This window comes from Rhinolophus ferrumequinum, chromosome 11, assembly GCF_004115265.2.
Source record: "Rhinolophus ferrumequinum isolate MPI-CBG mRhiFer1 chromosome 11, mRhiFer1_v1.p, whole genome shotgun sequence".
Taxonomy (NCBI): Eukaryota; Metazoa; Chordata; class Mammalia; order Chiroptera; family Rhinolophidae; genus Rhinolophus; species Rhinolophus ferrumequinum.
Genome location: NC_046294.1, coordinates 6,885,733 through 6,906,544, shown reverse-complemented (window position 1 = coordinate 6,906,544; position 20,812 = coordinate 6,885,733). Strand labels below are relative to the sequence as shown.

At 58.4% G+C, this 20,812-nt stretch overlaps 1 protein-coding gene across 36 annotated transcripts in view; it reads right to left on the bottom strand.

The window, feature by feature from the left end:
- NRXN2 (neurexin 2) overlaps window positions 1–20,812 on the bottom strand; it is a 104,962-nt gene that overhangs the window by 19,131 nt on the left and 65,019 nt on the right. For 24 of the 36 annotated variants that reach the window (XM_033119615.1, XM_033119637.1, XM_033119617.1 and 21 more), the window contains 3 exons: window positions 9,670–9,851; window positions 5,013–5,184; window positions 591–680 (listed from right to left, as the gene is read on the bottom strand). In XM_033119615.1, coding sequence (XP_032975506.1) covers window positions 591–680; window positions 5,013–5,184; window positions 9,670–9,851 — 444 coding nt within the window. Of the gene's footprint in view, window positions 1–590; window positions 681–5,012; window positions 5,185–9,669; window positions 9,852–17,178; window positions 18,163–20,812 lie in introns of those variants that run through there. The other 12 variants (XM_033119635.1, XM_033119642.1, XM_033119629.1 and 9 more) reach the window with 5 other exon arrangements.

Genomic DNA, 20,812 nt, shown 5'->3' with positions numbered 1-20,812 from the left:
CTTCCCCTTCCTCCCGGTCTCCCCCAACTCCACTACTTCTAAGGGGCTTCTGACCACGCTGGGCTCATTCCAGAGATGGTGGCCCCACTGCCACTCTCTTGGGGGGGTCTTTGCAGTAGGACCTGAGGCCTCCACTCTCCTTTTCTCCTCAGATGATCCCGGTGCAGCCTTCCTACCCTCCTCTGGGTCCTGGGATCAGCTCCTGTTTCCCAAAGCTTTCCTGCTTCTCACGCACTGTAGCCCTCAACTGGCCCTGTACACAACCTCTGAGCTGACCACCTCCCTCCCAGCCTGCTTTCCGGCCGGCTTTACCCGAGTGGGTCAGGAATCTCATGGGTTATCCTAGTCCCATCAGAAGTTTCAACAGAGAGGAGGACTCTTCTAGGAAAAACCCTGGCCAGAAACATCACCCTAAAAAACACAGACGCTCAACTACAGAGAGAAAGGGGGCAACCTGGCGGGACAATCGTCCCTTCACTGGGGGGCAGGTGATGGGGAAGGCACGGATGGGGAAAGAGAGAGCTCTGCACCTTTAAGATAGTGTTTTTAAAGTTAATTAATTCATTAATTAATTAATTCTGGTTAATTACCTTTGTCGAGCAGCCACTCATCTACTACTCGACCAAGCCGGTAGGGGATTCTCTGTCTAGCAATCGCCAGGCGCTCGTTATCAAAGTTTCCTTGGAAAAGTTTAGAAAGACAGTAGGTTTCTCAGGCGGCGAAGTCCAAAGGAGTTAGAAAAGTAATTATGCATTTCTCAGGAGACTCAGAGTAAGCAGCAACATCCAACGGCAAGGGGGGAAGGTCCACCCAAGGCAGGAGAAGAAACGCTGGGTCCCCTGTCCTCCCATCCCCTCCCTAGGCTCCCATCCAGAGCCAGCCCCACCCTGGGGGCAGGAGCGACCCAAAGAAAAAGAGAGGGACAAAGAAGAAAAGGAAAGGGGAATGAAAGAAAAGGCAGCTGGAAGGTCAAATGTCAGAGGTTAAACAGGTTTATCGGTGCTCAAGCTGTCGCCCAGCTTCCTTCCCCATCCCAGAGTGGGGCAGCGGGCGGGCGGGAGGGGCATTTAGCAGGTTTAAGTTAGGGGGTGGGAGGCCTCAGTGGCCCAGCTGGTTACTGCGTTTAGAGGGCGGTTTAGAAGTAGGAGGGATGGGTTAAGCGAGGGGTTTATGCAGCATTTAGGGGGGTGGCCCGGCACACGCATTGAACAGTGAGACTTAAACCACTTCTCCAAGCTGTCTCGGCTCCCTTCACCTTCCATGCTCCACCCCCAGCTTTCCCTTCATCTCCCACTCCACCCCACTGCCAGCTTCCACCTTAATCCCCCACCCCTGCAGGCCCCCAAGCCCACCACTGCTCTCATGGCAGGCGCTTCCGGTCTCCCACCCCGGTCACTCACTGCCCCCTGTCTGGGCACCACTGCAGGTGACCTCACCAGTGTGCCTAGTGTGGCAGCTGGATCATCCCCCACAGCCCCACCCACCCCTCTTCCCTTCCCTCCAGTCTCTCAGGTGCCATCTCACCACCTCACCTCCTCTGCCACCCCCCTTTGCCACCCAGGGTTCCCTCCCTACAGCCACCCCCAGCCCTATCTCTGCCTGGTGACACCTCCTCTCCTCCCCCATCTCAGCTCCATTCCAAGACCCTCAGACTCCTCTCTGCTCAGGTCCCATCTCCTTTCTGCCCTGTTAACCCAGCCCAGCTCCTGACTCCCTCTCACTCACAAGCTTTTCTCCTTCAGGCTCTCCCCCCACAATTCCTAACGCCCACCTTCTTCTCAATCCTCGGCTGGCCATCTGGATGCACCTGTTCCTTTCTCCACTCACCATTCTGCAGGCCCTGGAGACAGGGAAGGAGGACGTGTGTGCGCGTGTGTGTCTGTCTGTGGACAGGGCTTTGTCCGTGTGCCTGGAAGCTCTGTGTGCTCTTCTCAGACCCTGGCTGTGGGTTATCCCAGTCAGCAGCCATGGAAATGGACATGATTTCCTTTGGGAGTCTGGCCACTCTTCCCACTGAAACCACTTGCATACTGTTCAATAACAAGCATGCTGCTTTCGGGGGCGGGGAGGCACTTTCCCTCTCATCTCCCCCTGCACAGCTGTGCTCACCTGCCCAGCGAAACATGGGCCTGGGCCTGGGTCTGCCTACACCTCCCATGAACGAGCACTCCCCATGTCCACGTGTGCATGGTGGTGCCCTCCTAGGTGCTTAGGAGGCAATGAGACCTGCCTTCCCTACACGTCACTCGTGTTTAAGTCGAAAATGGATCATTTATTCATTTAGTCACTCAGCAAACATTTCTTGACTACCTGCTCTGTTTCTGGTGCTGGGTACTGGAGATGGGAAGCTGAAGGCCTGGCCCTTGCCCACCGGGATTCCCAGCCACGCGAGGAAGCCTGGCAAGTGACCAACAGTATTCTGTGTTCTGGCAGAGGTAGCACAGGGCACCCCATCCTGGGAATGGGGGTGGGAGGGGCCAAAGAAGACAATGTAGGAGGAGAGGTGGAGTGGCCGGAAAGGGGTCAGGTGGGGAACGGGAGGGCAGGGGAGCGCACATGCAGAGGCAGACGGGGACCTGCCTGTGCTGGGGTCCTTGTATGTGTGTGTCCTGAGAGGGAAGGAAGAAAGTACATCTGCCTTATTGGAACACAAGACAATTCTAAGAAAAGTTCTGTGTGCTGGGCCCGTCTTCTATGCCATGTCATTCTAGCGTTCCTTAGGTTGTCTCAGGAATTCTCACAGTATGGCTGTGAGGTAGGTGTTATTCCCACTTCTCAGAGGTGGAAACTGAGACTCAGAGAGGCTAGATGACTTGTCCAAGGCTACACGGTTTGTCAGTAGGAGATCCAGGATTAAAAGCCAGGCCCTGCTGACTCAAGGTCCCTGAGCTGTGTCTCTGCTCCCTAAGCGGCGGGGCCCCAGGCTCCCCTCCAGCGCACACTGCTAACCTGACCTGCTGGTACAGCTGAGGACACCCAACTTGTGTAGACGATTTGCTCTCACCATGCACATAGGCAGGCAGCCACCAGGCCCTCAGGTTACTCCACTCTGCAGGTGAGGGGCACCCAGCCGGCCATCTGCCCCACCCCCAGCCAGGAGTCCCTGAGCAGGCAGGACTCCTCTGACCTAGTCTCTAGCCTGCTGGGCTCCAAGGGGAGCAGCTCTGGACCCGAGCCGTGGCTTGTTGTGGTCAGGCTTTCATGCCCCAACCCCCCATCCAGCCCTGTCCAGCACAGACTGATGTCTTCACTACTACACAGATTGTTCTGATGTGTGTGTGGCTGAGAGAGAGAGCAGTCTGATGCCCACAGGGCAATCACGCACACAGCCTGGCCAATGTGTGGAACTTAGCACAGGGGCCCTTGTGTGTCTCGGTGACCCCACACGTGCCCAGAGCCTTGGTGTAGGCTGCCAGCCCTCTGCAGCGATGTGTCTGTTGGCCAGATGAATATTTGCAGTCATCCATGTGTCTGGGGTTGGCCTGTGTGTCCATCAGCCTCTGTGTTTATTAGCAGCATGTGGTTCTCTATGTCCAGGGGCCGCCCGAGAATGTCTGGGTACAAGCCCACACGAACATGAGATGGGAGCCTACACTGGCATCTTTCTTCCAGCATAAGTGGGCCCATGAGATTTGCACACCTGCACTTTTCACTGTCTTTCTGCCCAGGCCTCTCTTGGTCAACATGGGGCGGCTTCTTTGCCTCTGCCTTGGTTGTCACTTCTGCCTGAGAGAGGAGCCGAGGCCACACATGGCCTGCTTCTCGGTCGCCTCGCGTATATGACTGCAGTGTCACTCAGCCCGTAGCTCTGAGTTTCTGTGTCTCTGCGGTTCTCCCCTGCAGTGGCTCGATTCCCCCCCATCCCCCTTATCTCCCGCACTGAGGCTCTCTTCCTCTCCTCCCGAGGCTCTGTCCACCTCTCCTCTCCCTGGCTGGGTCTGCGTGACGGCGGCTCCATATATCTCTGCATCACTCCAGGAGCCGCCTCCGTCTTTGCTTATGTCTCAGGGACAATTTCCGTATCTCTCCATCGCTCCTGGTTTCCTCGTGCTCTGAGGCTCTGTCTCTGCCTCCCTCGGCGTCTCGCAGTCTCTGCCGCCTCACTCCTTTCATGTCCTCATCCCTGTCTCTCCCCTGTACTCCTCAGACCTGGGCTCGTCCTCGGCCACCATAGCTGTCACACTGTTGAACTGGGTCTCTTTGCATTCCTATGCTTGCTTCCCCTCCCACCAAGACTGCGACCCCCTGCAAGCAGGGGCTGTGGCCCACTCACCTCTGCGTCCCCAGGGCCTAGCACAGGACCTGCCTGGTGTCTAGTAGGTTGTCAATAAAGGTTTGTTGAATGCACTTGACCCTATTTTTCACTCTTGTCATTTCTCTCTCTCTCTCCCTTTCACCATGTCCCTTACTCCCTGAGAAACTGGGGTTCCTTTTCTCTGAGTCTCCATGGTTACTTCTCTTCCTTTACCTAAGATCTCCTAATATGGATCTTTACTTGCTCTTTGTAAAGACCTTGGTTCCTTCCTTAGTTTTGTCCTTGGGAACCGCCCTGTCTCCTCACCAAGATATGTTCTGGGTTATTTCCGGATCTTCTCTACCTTTTTCTGCGTCTGCCCCCACCCCCTTTCCACCTGGCCCTCAATTCTGAACTCATCCTTTCCTCAATTGCATCAGACTCTCTCTACCTCTACCTTCCCTCCTCTTCTCTTCTCCCTCATCCCCAAACTGGACCTGGCCTTGCAGCCTTCCCTGCTTAGCTTTGCTCTCTCCCTCCCAGCTGCCAAACTCCCAGGAGCGCAGTCTTGGTCCGTCCTACAAATCTCCCCCAGGGTTCTCTTTAGCCACACCCATCCTGGTCCCGCCTCCCAGTCAGCCGTCTCATCGTTTGCCACGCCCACATCCAGACGCCTCTCCGCTTAGCCCCGCCCCAGGTGCAGGCAGTGCTCCTATCAGAGGCCTCCCTGCCCTGCCCGGCCACTCCCGCCACACCTCTGTGCACCCAGGTGGCCTACCTGCCGGGTACCGCTCGTTGACCGGCCAGCTGTCCACCTGCAGGGTGGCGTTGCCACCGCTTCGAGTGAAGCGCACCACATGGTATTTGCCGTCACTCACGATGGCATTGGGCTCGTCAATGGTAATGTCGTCTGTGCCCACGTTAAAGATCACCCCCACAGTGCCCTGGTCCTGAGGACAGGAAGGTAGAGGTCAGCAACCAGGAAGGAGCAACCATTCACTCCTTCTAGACCTCTACCTGTGACCACCACCGGCCCAGCTCCACACCACTTCATAGCTTTACCGCGTACTTCTCCCAGCCATGCCTTTATTGGACCCTCTCACCTGCCCAAAGAGGGGGGCAGGCTCGTCCCTTCCCCATATACTGGCAAGGGAGTAAATTGCGGCTCAGAGAGATCGGGGAAGCCACCGTGGGCTGCAGAGCCTGGGCCTGCAGCACTTCCACTGACCACTCCTGCCTCGTGCCTTTCGGTTCATTCAGAACATTCACAGATGTTTCCAGGGCACCTATTCTGTCCAAGGGCCCCTGAACCCAGGCCTCAGACAAGATAACCAGGGCCCTGCTGGGGACCAGCAGGAGCACAGAGGGCGGAGGCTGCCCTAAAACACAACCAACAGAGAAGTCCATGGGAGCTGCCCCTGTCTGGGGAAGGTCTGACCGCCCCACCCCCACCCCCCAGCCTCAAGCCTCCCATCCCTTGTGCTCAGCACTGAGCTGGCCCCCCAGGGCTCCCGCACCAGGGCACCCGCGTGCCTCTCCTGGCAGCCCATCCGGTCCCATGTAGGCCAGGCCTGAGTGTGCGGGCAGAGGTGGGGGTGTGAACTGCACGCTTTGGAAGGTGACAGGTATGGAAAGAGATCAGGGAGACAAACCATGTGGGACTTACCAAGGAAAGGTGAGCATGGGAGTGTAGGTTAGAGGATAGGGCTGGGAGCTGGGGAGGGACAGGCAGAGGACAGACAGGGACGAGGCCTAGACAGGGGAGTAAGGAGTCCCTCCCTCTGAGCCATCTCAGGGACCCAGGCCCCCGGCTCCGGGAAGGACCTCCATGGGGAATCCTGCAGAGGCCACCCAGGATACAGAACAAGAAGAGTTATGTCAATGGTGCCCGAGTGAGAGGGTGAGCTTCACTGAACCCCAAAATCGTGCCGGTCCTCTGGGTACAGTACACACACGTTCTCTTCATCCCCATAGCAATCCTCTGGAACCCCAGATTTGAAGCCCATTTGGTCTGACTCCAAAGCCAATGCTCTCTCCCCCTTGTCCACTAGTCTGAGGAGACACTGCCTCAAATTGCTGGGGGTGGGGGGGGTGATTTGAGAGGCTAGAGGCCAGAGAAAAGGCCCCTAGGCCCTCAAACCAGGCCCCTATCCCATTCCCCTGCACTTCCCAGCGGCACTTCCCAGCGGCACTCCTGAGCTCAGCCTCCTGCGGTCCCACACAGCACAGACACTGGCACGGGTTCCCTCAGGCCCCCTGGATCACACACAGTCACGGGGACCCAGGTCATCACTGCACACACTACACTCTTGGGGTCTTCCTGAAAGTCTGCTCCCGTCAGCCCGGGCACAAAGAACCACTCAGCCCGGGCACAAGGAACCACTCAGCCCGGGCACAAGGAACTACTCTGCTGCCACCTCCTACAGCCAGTGGAGCCAAGCGGCTTGGTGTCTCTGGAGGTGGGGATAGGGTGGCTCACAGATGCGGCAGGGATTGGGGTTCTGAGAGTTGGGGGGCACATGTGCAGGTGTGGCTCACTTGGAAACCCACGCCCTATCCCTTTCCCACTGTGGTTCCAGTTCCCCTCCTCCTAGAACCTGAGAAGCACCCCCACACACACACAGTCATACACGTATGCAGCACCTTCCTTGTCAGATGCAGTAAAGCAAGGAAACTGAGGCTGGCCTTGCCTAACAAAGAGTACTAGCGAGCCCCACCCACCTACCACCCACACTGACAACATCCCAGGGAGCTCACCTGCTCCCACACGCGTGAGGGGAGCAGCCATGCTCCCCAGTACTATTGTTAGCAACAGCATTGCCCAGAATAGCACCGGTCTTTGGACGCCTCCGAGGGTTCCTCCCTACGGGGCTCAGCTGGGCGGTGAAGCCGGTCAAGGGGCAGTCACAGCCTGGGGCCGGCCGGGCAGAGGGCCAGCCCGGGCAGCTGGAAGGCAGGACACCTGGGTTTCCCAGGAGGCAGCGGAGCTCAGAGCCGTGCACTCCGGGGGAGAGGCAGCTCCCCAGAGCTGCTCCCGACGTGAAGTCAGTTGTCACTTCTGTTAAAGTCATTAATTCCTAATTCCCCAATTACCTCATTAGGCAGCGGTGGGGAGAACGCGGCCGCTCCTACAGCAAATAATTATGGGAGTCAAAATTAATTTGGCAAAGTGGAGCGACGCTTTATTAGAAACGTCAAATTGCTTTTCTCTTATTTTGCTGCCGCCTCCCCGCTCTCTGAGAGCTGCTAATGACGCTGTGGTGGGAGCTGCTGTGACACCAAGGTAGGAGGGGGCTTGGGGGCTGCCCTTAAGGGGCTGCAGCCCATCTGGTGCCCAACTCTCCCCTGAGAACTGGCCTCTCTCATGGCTCCCACGCTTCCTCCAGGGCCCCCCACCTTCGCCAGGCACCCCCTGTCCCCTGCCCCGTGCAGCACCAGGCACCAAGCCTTGTTCCTCCACAAGCCTTCACCTGGCAAGGTCTGTGGGCAACTGCTGGGAGGGAAAGGAGACAGATCCCTTCTCCCTGCACCCTGATACCCCCATCCTTTCTCCTTTGCGCTAGGGAGCCCTGTCCCCTAAACCTACAGCAGACACACCGATGCTGTCAAAGAGACACACAGAACACGCGCAGACCGGCTCGTCCAGGTGGACGAGCACTGACGACACTAAGTAACACGGGTATTCGCTGCAGGGTGCTTTCTAAGGGCTGGGCGATGTCCTAAGTGCTTTACATACACGATGTCGTCCACACCTCTGGCCGCCTATCGTGCCACCACACAGATGAGGACACTGACGCTAGAGAGGTGGGGTGACCGCACCAAGAGCAAGGAAGTGGCAGAGTTGGGACTCAAACCCAGGTCCCCTGCTCCCAAGCCACGCATTGCCTCTCATGACTGGGGGACGAGTATAGGAGCCCTTGGTCACAGGGAGGGACCCAGAAACACAGTCCCACCAGCCACACATGGTCAGGCGACTGCAACAACAGCAACCACCACTCAGCCAGGAAGCACAAATCCAGAGCGCCACACCTGACCAGAGGCCACAAGACACAGCGGCTCTCATCACCCCCACAGTCCCCCAATGTCACACAGTCACGTGCGCTCACACAGGCCGAGACGCTGTCTATCTTGCTCTCATGGACACGGAACTCCCAGGCCTTCTCCCCAGGTCACTCTGCGCTCTATACGCCTTTCCTCCACGCTCCCTGTCCATTCTCCGCTGCCCAGCACCCCACTTCCACTCCAGCTCCGCTCTGCCCACAGAACACCTCTCCTCACACCTCCTCCCTTCACCCTCTGGTGTTGAGGGAAGGGTGCACAGCCATGGGACTCTAAAAAGCTGTAGTGTAAGGAAGGGCCAGTAGCCATGGTCCCAATCAGATGGGGAGGGGCCAGAGCCCAAACAAGCCTTCTCCCCTGGCTTCCTTGCTCCCCTGAAAGCCCAGGGACCCCCCACCCAGACCTTTCCAGCACACAGAGCCTGGCCAGCCTGCTCAACTCTCCCAGTTCAGGGGTTCTGGCCAGACTCAGCATGTGGGGTACTGGGAGGGAATGGAGGCGGCTGTATAGGTGAGGTCCAGGGGTTAAAACCATGGGGAGGGGCCAGGGGAAAGGCTAAGAGCAGAAATGAAATGTAGCAAGGCCAGAGGCCATAGAGAAAGGGTGTGGACAGGACCGGAGATGGAGAAAGGCTCGAGGAAGAAAAGGGGCTGCCTGCAGAACAGATTTGGGATGCAAACTGTGGGGAGAGGAGCTGCAGGTAGGGCAGCAGGCTCAGAGGGAGGCGCTGGGAGGGAGCAGAGCTTGAGGAAGGAAGATTGAGGCCCAGGGAAGAGCTGGGCAGAGAAGGCAGAGCTGGGGGCGACCAGAGGTTGGGGCGGGGGGCAGGCATGGGGCTGGGCCTAGCGGTCACAGAATAGTGAGCACAGCCAGAGAGGCTATGGCTGGAGGGTGGCTGGGAGCGCAAAGGTCACAGAAACAGAGGTCAAGGGCAGGGCAGTCAGGAGCAGGATTTGAAGACAAGGTGAAGAAGCAAAGGTGGGCTGCCCTGGGGCAGGGGGGTTTGAAGGAGGGGGGCAGGAACAGGGGCAGGCACAGTGGGCTGCCCTAGGCAGTCTAGGAGGGAGCGGGCAGCAGCCCAGGGCAGTCACTAATGTGGGGACATTTCTGAAAGCTGCAGAATGGCCTGGAAGACTCCCAGAAGCCCTTGACTGCATTTGGAAAGGTCAGAAGACACAGATGGTCTCAAGGAATGGGGAACGGGGGAGCTTCACGTCAGCGGGGTGACGCTGGGAGTCTCATGCATAATCAGGAGGGGACTCCAGGAGTCAGGGAACAGAGGTTCTGAGGGCTCCACAAGGAGAGATTGGAGGTACTGACCCCGCAGCAATGAAGGGCCTGACTGGATTTGGGGTGAAAAGGTTGGGGGGCCTTACGATGTGCAGCTGCAGGTAGTCGCCGAGGCCGGAGGCGCTGTCCACCCTCACCAGCACAGCGCTCCGCTGGTGCGTGCTGAAGCCCACGGCCAGGCGGTCCATCCTCGTGCTGGGCCGGTCATTGGGGGGCCACGTGTAGGTGATGAGCGCTCCCCCCTTCCCAAAGATGTATGTGGTTCCGGCTGCAGAGAGAAGGAAAGGGAGAGGGAGATATGAATCAGGAGCGCAAGATCAGCAGGTCCACGGGACTGTGACCTGATCACTGGGACACCAGGTCTCGGGTACAGGGCTTCAGCTGGGATGCCCACAGCAGCCACCAGGCCCTGCAGTCCTAGGGAACAGTTGGCAGGAGGGTGCCCGGGTGAGAGCCTGTGCATGCGCACAGACAGATGTAGCTGCCTCATCAAAAATTCTGGTTTTAATTACAGCAAAACAGAGAAGTAACAGAGACAGTGACACAGAGAAAGAGCCCAGAAAGAGGCTGCAAGGGGACCAAGAGGAGTGCGGGGGGCAGGCAGGACCCAAGGGTCCTAGGCCTGGCCAGATGGACTTCTCTCAGGGCTGGCAGAGGTGACAGATCCAAGGTGTGTGCTTCTGTGGGGCCAGCGCTAAGCAGGCACCAAGGCAAAAGGAGCCCCAGGCAATGGCAGGAGGAAGATCCAGGGCTATGTTCAGCTCTGACTCATAGCCCACAGGCTGGCATCCCTCCAACACCTGCCCCCCCACCCCCTCCTGGTCCCAGTTTGCCCAAGACTCTCTGCTTCCATTCCCAGCTAGGGGGCTGCCTGAGACCCAAAACAGGGGGTCCTGGATCCCTGCCAGAAGAGAAACACACAGGGGATGGAGGGGGGGAGGGGCGGGTGGAGACTGACAGCCAGGGGAGGAAAGAGGCAGAGAGACAGATGGACAGAGAGGGACAGAGAGGGGTGTAGCTGAGAGAAAGCAGGAGAGTGGGAGCTAGAGATGAAGGCTCCCTCTCCCTGCCCTCCCCCACCCCACCCTCTCTCCCCCTTGGTCTCCTCTTCTCCATCTTCTCCATCCGGCTTCCGGGGGCGGGTGTGAGGTCCCTAACGATCTCAGCCCCAAAATAAACCCCATTAGTCTCCATGTTCCCTCCTGCGGCTGACTGGGCTCCCTGGGGGTGGGGGCAGACTGATGGCTTGGCTGGGGGTAGGAATGGGGGGCCGGTCACCCGGTTTCCTGAAGGGAGCCTTTTCTGGGAGGCCTAGAGGCCTAGTACTCTGGGGCCTTCGGAGAAGGGAAGAGAACAATCTTGCATTCTTTAGAACATAAATGGAGCAGATGAGATTCATAAAATACTTAATTAAATAATTAGCCACTAACGACTCCTCTCAAAGCACTTCTTGGGGGGAGAGGGGTTCAGAGGAGGACTTACCCAGAGAGGAAGAAAGAGAGGCAGATGGGGTCTCAGGGCAAAAGCCTGGTGTAGGCTGGGAGGAAAGTGAGGCCTTGGGGTGGGACAGCTCTGGGAGGGATGGAACACCTAGGGTCATGGAGCTGGGAGCCTGGGGGAGGGGTGGGCCTGGCTGCTGGGGGGCCTGAGACACTGCCAAGGAGCAGACCTGCTCTGCCAAGAGGGTAGCTCAGTTGGTAACACTAATGCTGGGCCCCTCCAAAAACCTCGGGGTCTCTCCCCTCAGGGACTCAAGAGCCCGGTTGTACTTCCAGCAGTACAGTTCGGGGATAGGGGGCTCTACCCCAGGAAGTTCCCAGGCCCCAAAAGAGAGGGGACTCCTGAGAGCCTTGGAGCGAGGCACCACCTGCAGGCCCAGGGAGGAGCTAAGGAGGAGCTGAGGAGAGAAGGAGGTGCCTGGACGCCTGAGAAGCAGCGACGCCAGCAGGGTCTGGGCTTGGGGGAACAGGGGCTATTCCCCAGGGCACTTGTGTTCGATGCCCTCCATCTTCCCAGGAAGGGCCGGAGAGGAGAGATACCCCGCACCCCGGGGCAGGACAGGTGTGAAAGAACAGCCTTGATGTCTAATAACTGACATCTCGCCATAGGCGGTCACTGGGGAAAGCGCCTCCAGCACATGGGGAGCTTGGCTCTGCCCCCTCCAGACCCAAGTGTCCTTTCTACTTAGGGGCCCTGAAGGCCCAGAGCTGGGGGGGGGGGCTGAACCAAGAGTAGAGTGGAGACTTGGATGGGGGCAGGGTACACTGAGCCGCACCCCTACACAGGGGTCAGGGTGGAAGGCCAGGGCCTGAAGGCCAGGAACAGGGTAGGCCTTAGCCGCCAGTAACAGTCTCTCCACTTCCAACACTGCAGCACTCTGGAAAAATCCGCTGTCTCCATGGCAACCTTAATATCCAGGGTCCTCCCTTCCCCCTCCACTCACTAACTACACGGCCAAACTTGGGGGTGGGGAGGGTCAAGGGAGCTAAGATGCTGACCTTCCTCCACACACACCATCCCACCCCTCCCTGACCAGGGGCTGCTGTGTCTTCACCCCCTAGGCTTCCGGGGCCTCCCAGTTAGACAGAGGAGGGGCTTATTGGGTTTCTTGGTCCCTCAGAGCAGTGAAGGAAACACCATCCACCTGAGGCCTGCTCCCAAATCTCCCAGGTCTAGGAAAATTGAGGCCCTTTCTCCTCCCTTTCCCACCCAGGAACCCAGACTGCACGTCACCCTGGAGAGAATCCTGCCTGGGCCGGGAGAGGGCCTGAGGTGCCCACAGGCAGGACGATGCCCCATTGGGCAGTGAGGCCCAAGGGCTGAGAGGCTGCATTGCATCCCACACCCCAAACCCCAACGGCACACATGTCCCCAGTGAGGTACCCGCAGGCCCCACACCAACACAGAGGAGACGACGCACCCAGCTGCACACAAAGACCCGGGGTGCAGAGGCAGCCCCCCAAGAGGAGACGCGGAGGTTGGGGAACAGGGCGGTAAGTGCACAAAGGCGGGCCATGGCAGGCGGCGAGGGCAGGGCGAGCGCGGCGCATTCGTCCCCGCCCCCAGCCGAGGACGCTCGGGCAGCCTGCCCCCGGCCTCCTCTCGCGTCCCAGCCCCCGGCCCTGCTCGGCCAGGCCTCCCCCGGGATTTATCACCCAGCTGTTCTCACACTGCGGCCAGTTTATTACGCGGGGCGGGCCTGGAAAAGCCTAAGGGCGTTTATTAGACTGTGTGCCGATCGGGCGGAGGGACACTTCTTGGGCCAAAGGGGTGAAGGATGAAACGTTTATTAGACTGGGGCGGGAGTAATTACCCTGGGGAGACATTTCTCTCCCCAGCACCGCAATCCCGCCAGAGGGCGCAGAGGGCTGGGTAGGGAGGACGGCGGGCAGGGGGCGGGGCTCCACCAAGTCCCTCCGGGGTTGGTCCCTCTCCGGCAGGCGCCACGCGCCTCTCACCCCTCAGGCTCTCCTCGGCCCTGGCCACCCGACTCCCGGGGGAAGGCACAGAGACAGGAGCCAGGGCTCCGCACAACATCTAGGGCCTCTGAAAGGTTCCAGAAAGGGCTCCGGAGTGGAAACTGGCCTAAGCCAAGGACCACAGTGTTGCCCTAAGGTGGTCCAGACCCACTGTTTTTGACATCCCCACGAAAACTGCTAGTGAGCTACACTGCAGAACAAATGGGGGGGGGGGGGGTCGCACATCCCTGAAGCCCCAGACGAGAGCTCTGGCCCACCACTCAAAGGTCCAGAGCTAGCACCTTCTGCCCACCTCCAAAGAGTCTCCTCACTGCCTCCCAGACCCAAAAATTCACTGATCCAGTAACACACTCAATGATCAAGAATCCTCCATATAGTTCCTACACACCTGCATTCTACAAAAAAACCAGCCAACCATCAATAATGGTTAGCTAACCCAGACCCCAACAACATAATCATCCCAAGTGAACACCCCATGTGGGGATGCCCCTGTGGTTAAAACTACATGTGCAGACAGACCCTCCTCCATCTGCCCATCTCCCTGCAGCATCAGAAGCCATGACAAAAATCTGGTGGATCCAGAATCACGGAAGAGAAAATGTCCTACACAATCTAGACAGGCCATGCTCCTAGGTGCCCACAGCCCAGCCCAGTTCTTGTATGTGGTTCCTCACAACCTAGGAGGATCTCCACAGATCCACCGCCTGGGCTCTGGTCTCCTGATCTAGAATTCCAGAACAATGTCTCCTCAATTCATGAGTCCCCTTGATTCATCCCCTCAATTCGTGGCCGTAAACCATCCAGTTAGAAGTCTAAGTTAACACACCCACACGCCAGCGCCCTTGGTAAGCTGGAGCAATGAATCCAGGGCCCTGGAAGCTGCTGACCCAGAACTGGCTTCAGAGGGTACCACAAATGCAAGTTAGGGGCTGAGAAGCTCCTCAAGGACTCCGAAACCAACATCGGGGTCAAGGACCAGGAGCGTGCCACCCTCTCGGGCCATTTCTAGGAGTCAGGTGTGCTGGTCCCCTCACGCCTATATCAACATCAGCTGCAGGAGCATCATGGGTATCTGGTGAGTCTGTAGAGATATTATGTAACAGGAGGGGCTGGGGGACGGAAGGGTAAATAGAGGAAAGAGTGAAGAGAAGGAGGGAAGGAAGGCAAGGAGAAATGCAGTGAGATCCCAAGAGAAGGGAGACAGAAAGATGGGTGCAGAAAGAGAGGCTCCCTTACCCTGAGGGATGCTGGGGAGACGCTGGCAGAAAGGAAAGGTCTCCCCTGGCCCAGAAAGGCCTCCCCAGCTGGCTTCTTCCTTTAGCCAAGCGTGAAAACCCAAGACAAGCCTTTTCACCTCCCCCCAGGGCTAAGCTGAGCGGAGGCAGGGTTCAGCCATGACACATGGTCTCCTCCCTGCTCTTGTCTGTCCTCTGACCTTTTTCCTTCCTTTCACCTACCTGACCCTTAGGGGCTCCTCCACTCAGGCTCCCACCACTTTCCATCACTTCTCTGGGCGCCCTCCAGCTCGTCCTCTGCTTCCATGTGGCACTGGGCAGCCATTGGCCCTCTTGGGGCTGTTTTTCTCCTCTTCCCAGCAAGGATGGGGCTGTCTCTGAGGCAACCCCAACACAAACTTTCCATAGGCACTCCCCCCCGCCCCATGCTCTTTCCTCCATTTCCTCTCCCTCTCGCCCAGCTCTTCACGTCCCAACTCCAGGTCCTCCATTGAGCCTTCCTCTGGCCTCAGTGCCCAGGCCCCTCCTTCCAATCTGCTCATCTCCCTGGGCCAGCATCTCTCTCCTTTCCCTTTCTCTTTCACCAACTCTCCTCTTCACCCCACAATGCTCTCCCCCAATACCCCTGACTGCCCTTTCCTGTCTCATCCTTTCATGTCTCTCCTCATTGCCCAGAAAGACCATGTCTTATCTGGACCCCTTTGGGAGCAACACTGGGCCTCAAGGCAGCCAGAGGGGACAATGAAGAGGAGGGAGGAAGGCACAGAGGGCCAGAGAGCTGTGGGGAGAAACAGAGTTAAGATCAGCAGCAAGGTGTCGGGTGGGCAAATGGAAGAAGAGAAAGAGACGGGAGAGAGCGCTGCATGGAGAAGACTCCAGCTGGGACAGAGATCCGACAAGACAAGACTATGCTGAGAAGAGAGAAGCAAGCAATGAAGGGAAGAGTGGGAAGGGCCACTCCTGGGAAATGGATGAGGAGAGAGGAGAGGCGACAAAAATTAGATAAAGACGAAGTAGGAGAAAAGCAAAGGATAGAAAAGGGGTGGAAAGATGGGAAGTGATAGAAGGGAACAAAGACTGGGAAGCAAAGATAAACAGATGGAGAACAATAATGGGGAGGCAGAGATGAGTGCAGAAATGGGAGGCGCTGAGGGGCCTAGAAGTCAAGTGATGACGATACAGGCATGGAAGGTGAGGGAGAAACAAAAATGAAATGAAAAAATGATAGGTGATGGAGGAACAGAAATGGGAAGTGATGGAAGTGCAGAAATAGGAGGCAACAAGGGCACAGAGTGAGAACTGGTGAGGACACAGTGATGGGAGATGATGGGAGTTGATATAAAAGGTGAGGAGAGCATGGAAATGTCAGAGAACCAAGATGGAAGGTGATGGGGCTACAGAAGTGGGAAGTGACGAGAGGACAGGTATAGGAGGTGATGAGAAGTGATGGAGGTACAGACATGGGAGGTGACGGAGGGCTGGGGTGGGGGCCAAAGACGAAAGGTGACAAAGTATAAAAATGGGAGGTGATAGAGGGTTGATATGGGAGGTTTTAAGTGGTACCATATGGGAGGGGAGAGAGGTGCAGAGATGGAGGTAATGGGGGTACAGAGCGGGGAAGTGATGAGTGGACTAAAATGGAAGCTGATAGGGTCTCTGGGATGGGAGGTGACAGGAGCTCTGAGACGGAATGTGAAGGAGGGACTGAAATGGGAAGTTATGAAGTCTGACATGGAAATAAAATAAAATGTGAAGAGGGACAGCTATGGGAGGTAATGGGGAGTACACAGGTAGGAAATTCTGGGGGTGCCGTGCCTGGAAGTGATGGGAGCAGGGAGAATATGGGGGACAGAGATAGAAGGTGGCAGGTACAGAGATGGGAAGAGATGGCACGCAGAGAATCGTAAGGGTCTAAGATATGGAGAGATGAGCGGCCTGAGATGGGAGGTGATGAGGGCACAAGCGAGAAGCGACAGAGGTCAGAAAGGGAAGGTGACGGGGTCTGAGGGGAAAGTGAGGCAGGTCTTGAAATGGAAGGTTAAGAGGGGCTGAGATGAGGTGCCAGCAGTGGAGAGCGACAGAGGACCGACAGGAGGTGATGGAGACTGGAATGGGGGAAGTCAAGTCCAAGTAACAGGGCTACAGAGGTGAGAAGTGCTGGAGATCAGAGGTGGAGGCAGGGCAGCGATGAGGGGTGTGGAAAGGAGACAGTGGAGATGTTTGGGAGGTGGTGGTGGAAGGACAGTAACGAGGAAGGGAAGGGAAGGTTGCTGGAGGGACAGAGGTGAAATAGAGACTGATATGAAGAGGTTGAGAGAGAAGAGATGGGACATTTCAGAGGCAGAGGTGACAGATGGGACAGAGGTGGGATGGTGGTTATGGGGGGCCAAAGACAAGAAGATAACGGGGTGCAGAGATGCAAGACCAGCAATGCAAAGGTGAGTTTGAGGAAGAGGTGGAGGTGAGCCAGACGGAGAAATAAGGGGCAGAAATGGAGGAGGTGAAGAGGAAGCGACTGGGGAAGGGAGAGCTGGACAGAGAATGAAAGAACAGAGATAGGGAGGTGACAGGGGGACCCAAACACGAAGGTGATAACAAACCAGCGATCAGGATAAGGACGCGAAGGTGAGGCAAGGAAGAAAGTGGTGAAGACAGAGATGAGGTGATAAAGGGATGGGGGTGGTGATGGAGAAGCGAGGGTGGGGCTGAGAAGATGGGAGCCGGAGATGGGAGGTGAGGGGGTGCGGGCCGAAAAGCAGAGAGGCTGGGCCTCAGCGCACAGGCTGGGGTGCGGCCCGCGGGGGCCAGGGCCGCGGACACCGGAGGCGGAGGCCGGGGGAGGGGGGGCAGCCGGCCGATCGGCCTCGGCAGCGCCACTTACCGTGCCCGCCGCGGGTGAGGAAGGGCATGCGGTTGATGGCGATGGGCACGGTGCCGTGCTTGCTGTGGAAGTGGTGGACGTGGTGGGTGGTGCTGAGGCTGGAGGAGACCCGGGCCCCCTCGGCCGCCCCCAGCAGCAGCAACAGCAGCAGGAGCGGCAGCAGAGGTGGCGGCGGCGGCGGTGGCAAGGGCCCGGCCAGGGCGGGGGGGCGGCGCGGGCACCCCCCCGGCCCGCTCCCCCCGGGGGGCATCTCGGCCCGGGGGCGGCCGCCTCACAGCCCCATGGCCGGGGGCGGGGACGCGGGGCTGCGCAGCCCCGCGAAGCCCCCCTCCGGCTCCGAGCCCCGGGAGGGGGGATAGGGGTGAAGAGAAGGAAAAGGAGAGCCCAAGCCTCGGTCCGAAGCCAACGAAATCAACTGGACCCCGCCGGGGAATCCGGGGTCCGCGGAGCGGCCACACCAAGGTCCAGGACGCCTGGGTCCATCGCGGAGCTAAGGGTCGGAGCGGCGCACAGGGCCGTCAGAAACCCGGGGGAGCGCCCGAGGGAGGGGGCATAGTGCCGGGTGGAGGGGTAGGGGAAGCGCGGGGGCCAGGCAGGGAGGGGAGAGCTGGGAAATCCTGCGGAAAAACCGAGCCGGGGAGGAGGACCGGAGGGGAGAAACAGGAGCCCGACGGAGACTAGGGCCGACCGCGCGGCTGCCGCCGCTGCCGCCCGACGGAGGCCCGGGGAAAGGAGGGAGCGGCCGGGGGGAGGGGGGCGGGAGAAGGGGGAAGGGAAGCAAATCCGGGTGAGGGGGAATGGAGGGAGGGGAGAGGTGGGGAGAGGAGAGGAGGGGAGCGGGGCTGAGCAGAGGCAAGGCGCGAGCCTGAGAGATTCCGGCGGAGAGATGGAGGCAGCGGAGTGTTGCTGCAGAGGCAGAGAGGCTGGAAGGGAGAGGGAGGAGGGAGACAAGGGGGAGGAAAGAAGGGGAGTGGAGAGGGGAGGGGAGAGGGAGCGCGGGAAGAGGAGGGGGCAGGGCGGAGGGACCGGAGCGGCTCCGGGTCTGCGGGCGGCGCTGGGCAGCTCTGGCGCGCGGCACCTGGCTAGCCCGCTCGGCGCTCGCCTCTCCTCGGCGCGCGCCCCGCCCCTCCCCTGCGCCCGGGCGCGCGCTCCTCTCCCGCCCCCTCCGGAGAAGGGGCCCTGCTGAATAATTGAACAGGACTGAGGCTAGCAAAAGAGGCCGATCTCTTCCTCCTCCTCCCCCCCGCCGCCCCGCACCTGGACGAACCCCAATAGGGCTCGCTGGTCCAGCGCGCAGAGATGTGGCCACTGGCACCTCTGCACGCATCCCTTGGAACACACGTGTACGCTAGGATGTGAACGGGCTTAGGGATGGAGACACCCACGTGTCCATACAGGCACCAGTGAGAGCGCATGCACACATAGGCTCAGACATACATGCATACATGTACTCACAGAGACTGGCACATGAACTCACTCAGTCCAGCATGTACACATGCCCACAGGCATACATGCGCACACATACATGTTTGGTCACAGGCAAGGAATGGCCAACTACCCACAGACACCAACCCTCAGCTCACCCTCCCCAAACAGGGTCACCCATATGCATACAAACAATGCACCCAGAGCTCAGAGGTCCTCGTAATACACGTCACAGGCACGCAGTCTCCTCACCACCTCCCACAAGGGTGCCCCCCTCCCCGGCTCACCCCTCCCGGACTCCTCCAATCCTTCCTCTTCACTCCCTTCCCCCAGCTTCACCCTCTCCCTCCACAGGGTTTCCAGGACACCTCTCGGCTGAGTGTCCCACTTGGGACAAAATCCTTCCTGAGCCATTTATGTCCAGCCGAGGAAGCCATTTCTCCTTCTAGGTGTCCCTCCACTGGGATCTGGTCCCCAGACTTTCGGGGATCTCTTCAAGGCACTTGTCATAACCCAAGAAATAAGTGCAGGGAGGCTCCCTTCCCTTTATCTGGATGCCACCTCCACACCCACATCAACCTTGGTTCTGCCCAGACGAAGCTCTGCTAGGAAAGGGGGGGAGGGCAAAGGGTAGAGGAGGAGGAAAAGAGGGAGGGAGGTGGAGACAATCTGAAAGGAGTCAAAGAAATAGTGTAGTGGAGTGAGGAGAGGTGGTGAAGAAGGGGCAAAAGGAAGGGATGTGAGAAAGAGGAGGGAGATTGGTGGGGGGAGAAGCTGACTCCTGCTTATTAATCCTGAATTCCATTTTGGAGTAAAAACTTATCACCAGGAGCCCCACACTTGCTGTGCCCAGCTCCTGGATGCAGTCAGCACTCAGGACAGCTCCTCCATGGCTGCAGTCACCTCCCCACCTTTACTAGATGCCCAGGCCCCTTTTGACCCCAGCACCTCAGAAGTGAAAAAAGGGGTCCCCAGAGGCACCCAAGAGGAGGCTTTGAGGTGGTACATGACCCCAGGAGGGAGGAGAGACTGCATGAGGGCTGGGGAACAGGGCTGGGCCCCCCGAAGCCTGTCCTGCCTTCTCCATCCCATGCTTGTGACCCTGGCTCTGAAATACAGACTGACACAGCTCTGAGCAGGCAGGAAATTTATGGTCCCAGAGGGAGGGAGGGAGGAGCCGGTAGCGAGAGGAGAGGAAGGGAAACCGCCTAGAGGCCAATCAATATCAGTGAGTGGGAAGTGGAGAGAGTTGGAGGGGGTGACTCTGGAGAGCGAGGGGGGAGACAGGGTAAAAAAGAAGGGAGAGACAGAGGTGTGCAAGAGATCAATAGAGGCTGCAGATGAACAAAGCAAGTGGAGAGATGAGAAACGGGGCACAGAGATGGCAAAGAATGGATTGCCTGGGGGAGGCCCAAGACAGGCTTTGAAAGACAGAGCAGCAAGCAGGCCCAAGGGGAGCGCCTTGGTCCTGAACCTCAGCTGCATATCAGGAAGTGTCCCTCCTTTTAGCTTCCTTCCTCTCTCATTTCATATTCTTTTTCATTCTCTCTCCTCTTTCCTGTCTCTCATGGAAGAGATGGGTTCTCTCCCTTTGATCTCCTCCTACATTCCCAGAGCAGACGCTTCAGCTTTAAAGAGACACAGAGATCCCTTCACCCCCACCCCCACCCCAGGGGTAGTCCCCGTGTAACAGATAGAGAAACTAAGGCCACAAGTGGAAAAGGCTGTTCTGCATGGCAGACCTCTTTTCATCCCAGTCTCTCCCCACCCCAGACAGCAGCACAGCCCAACCCCAACCCTCTGAGGACAGTCCAGCTCCCTCCGCCCTGGACATTCCCACCCACCTTCCTCTCTTCAGGTGAAGGGCCCTTTGGTGCCCAGGACTGCCCCCGAGAACCTTCAAACTCAGGGGCAGGATGAACTGAATGGGCCTCAGCCAGGTTCCTGCTTGACCTGGTGCATCTGCGGGGCCCCAAGTGGACCAGGTACAGAGAGAGAAAGCGTGAACACGAAACAGTGCCAAGCATAGAGACCTGGGAAGAGGAGCAACTCCCAGAGAACAGGGGGCTGTGGCTTGGAAAGCCCTGGCAGAGCCCCGATCCCCAGATTCCTGCCCTGCCCTGCAGGGCAGAGGTCCCCAGGGCCTGCGTTTGGAGGCTCCCAGGTTGCACCCACCTTTTCTTTACCTCTACAGCTCTGCCGCCAGACC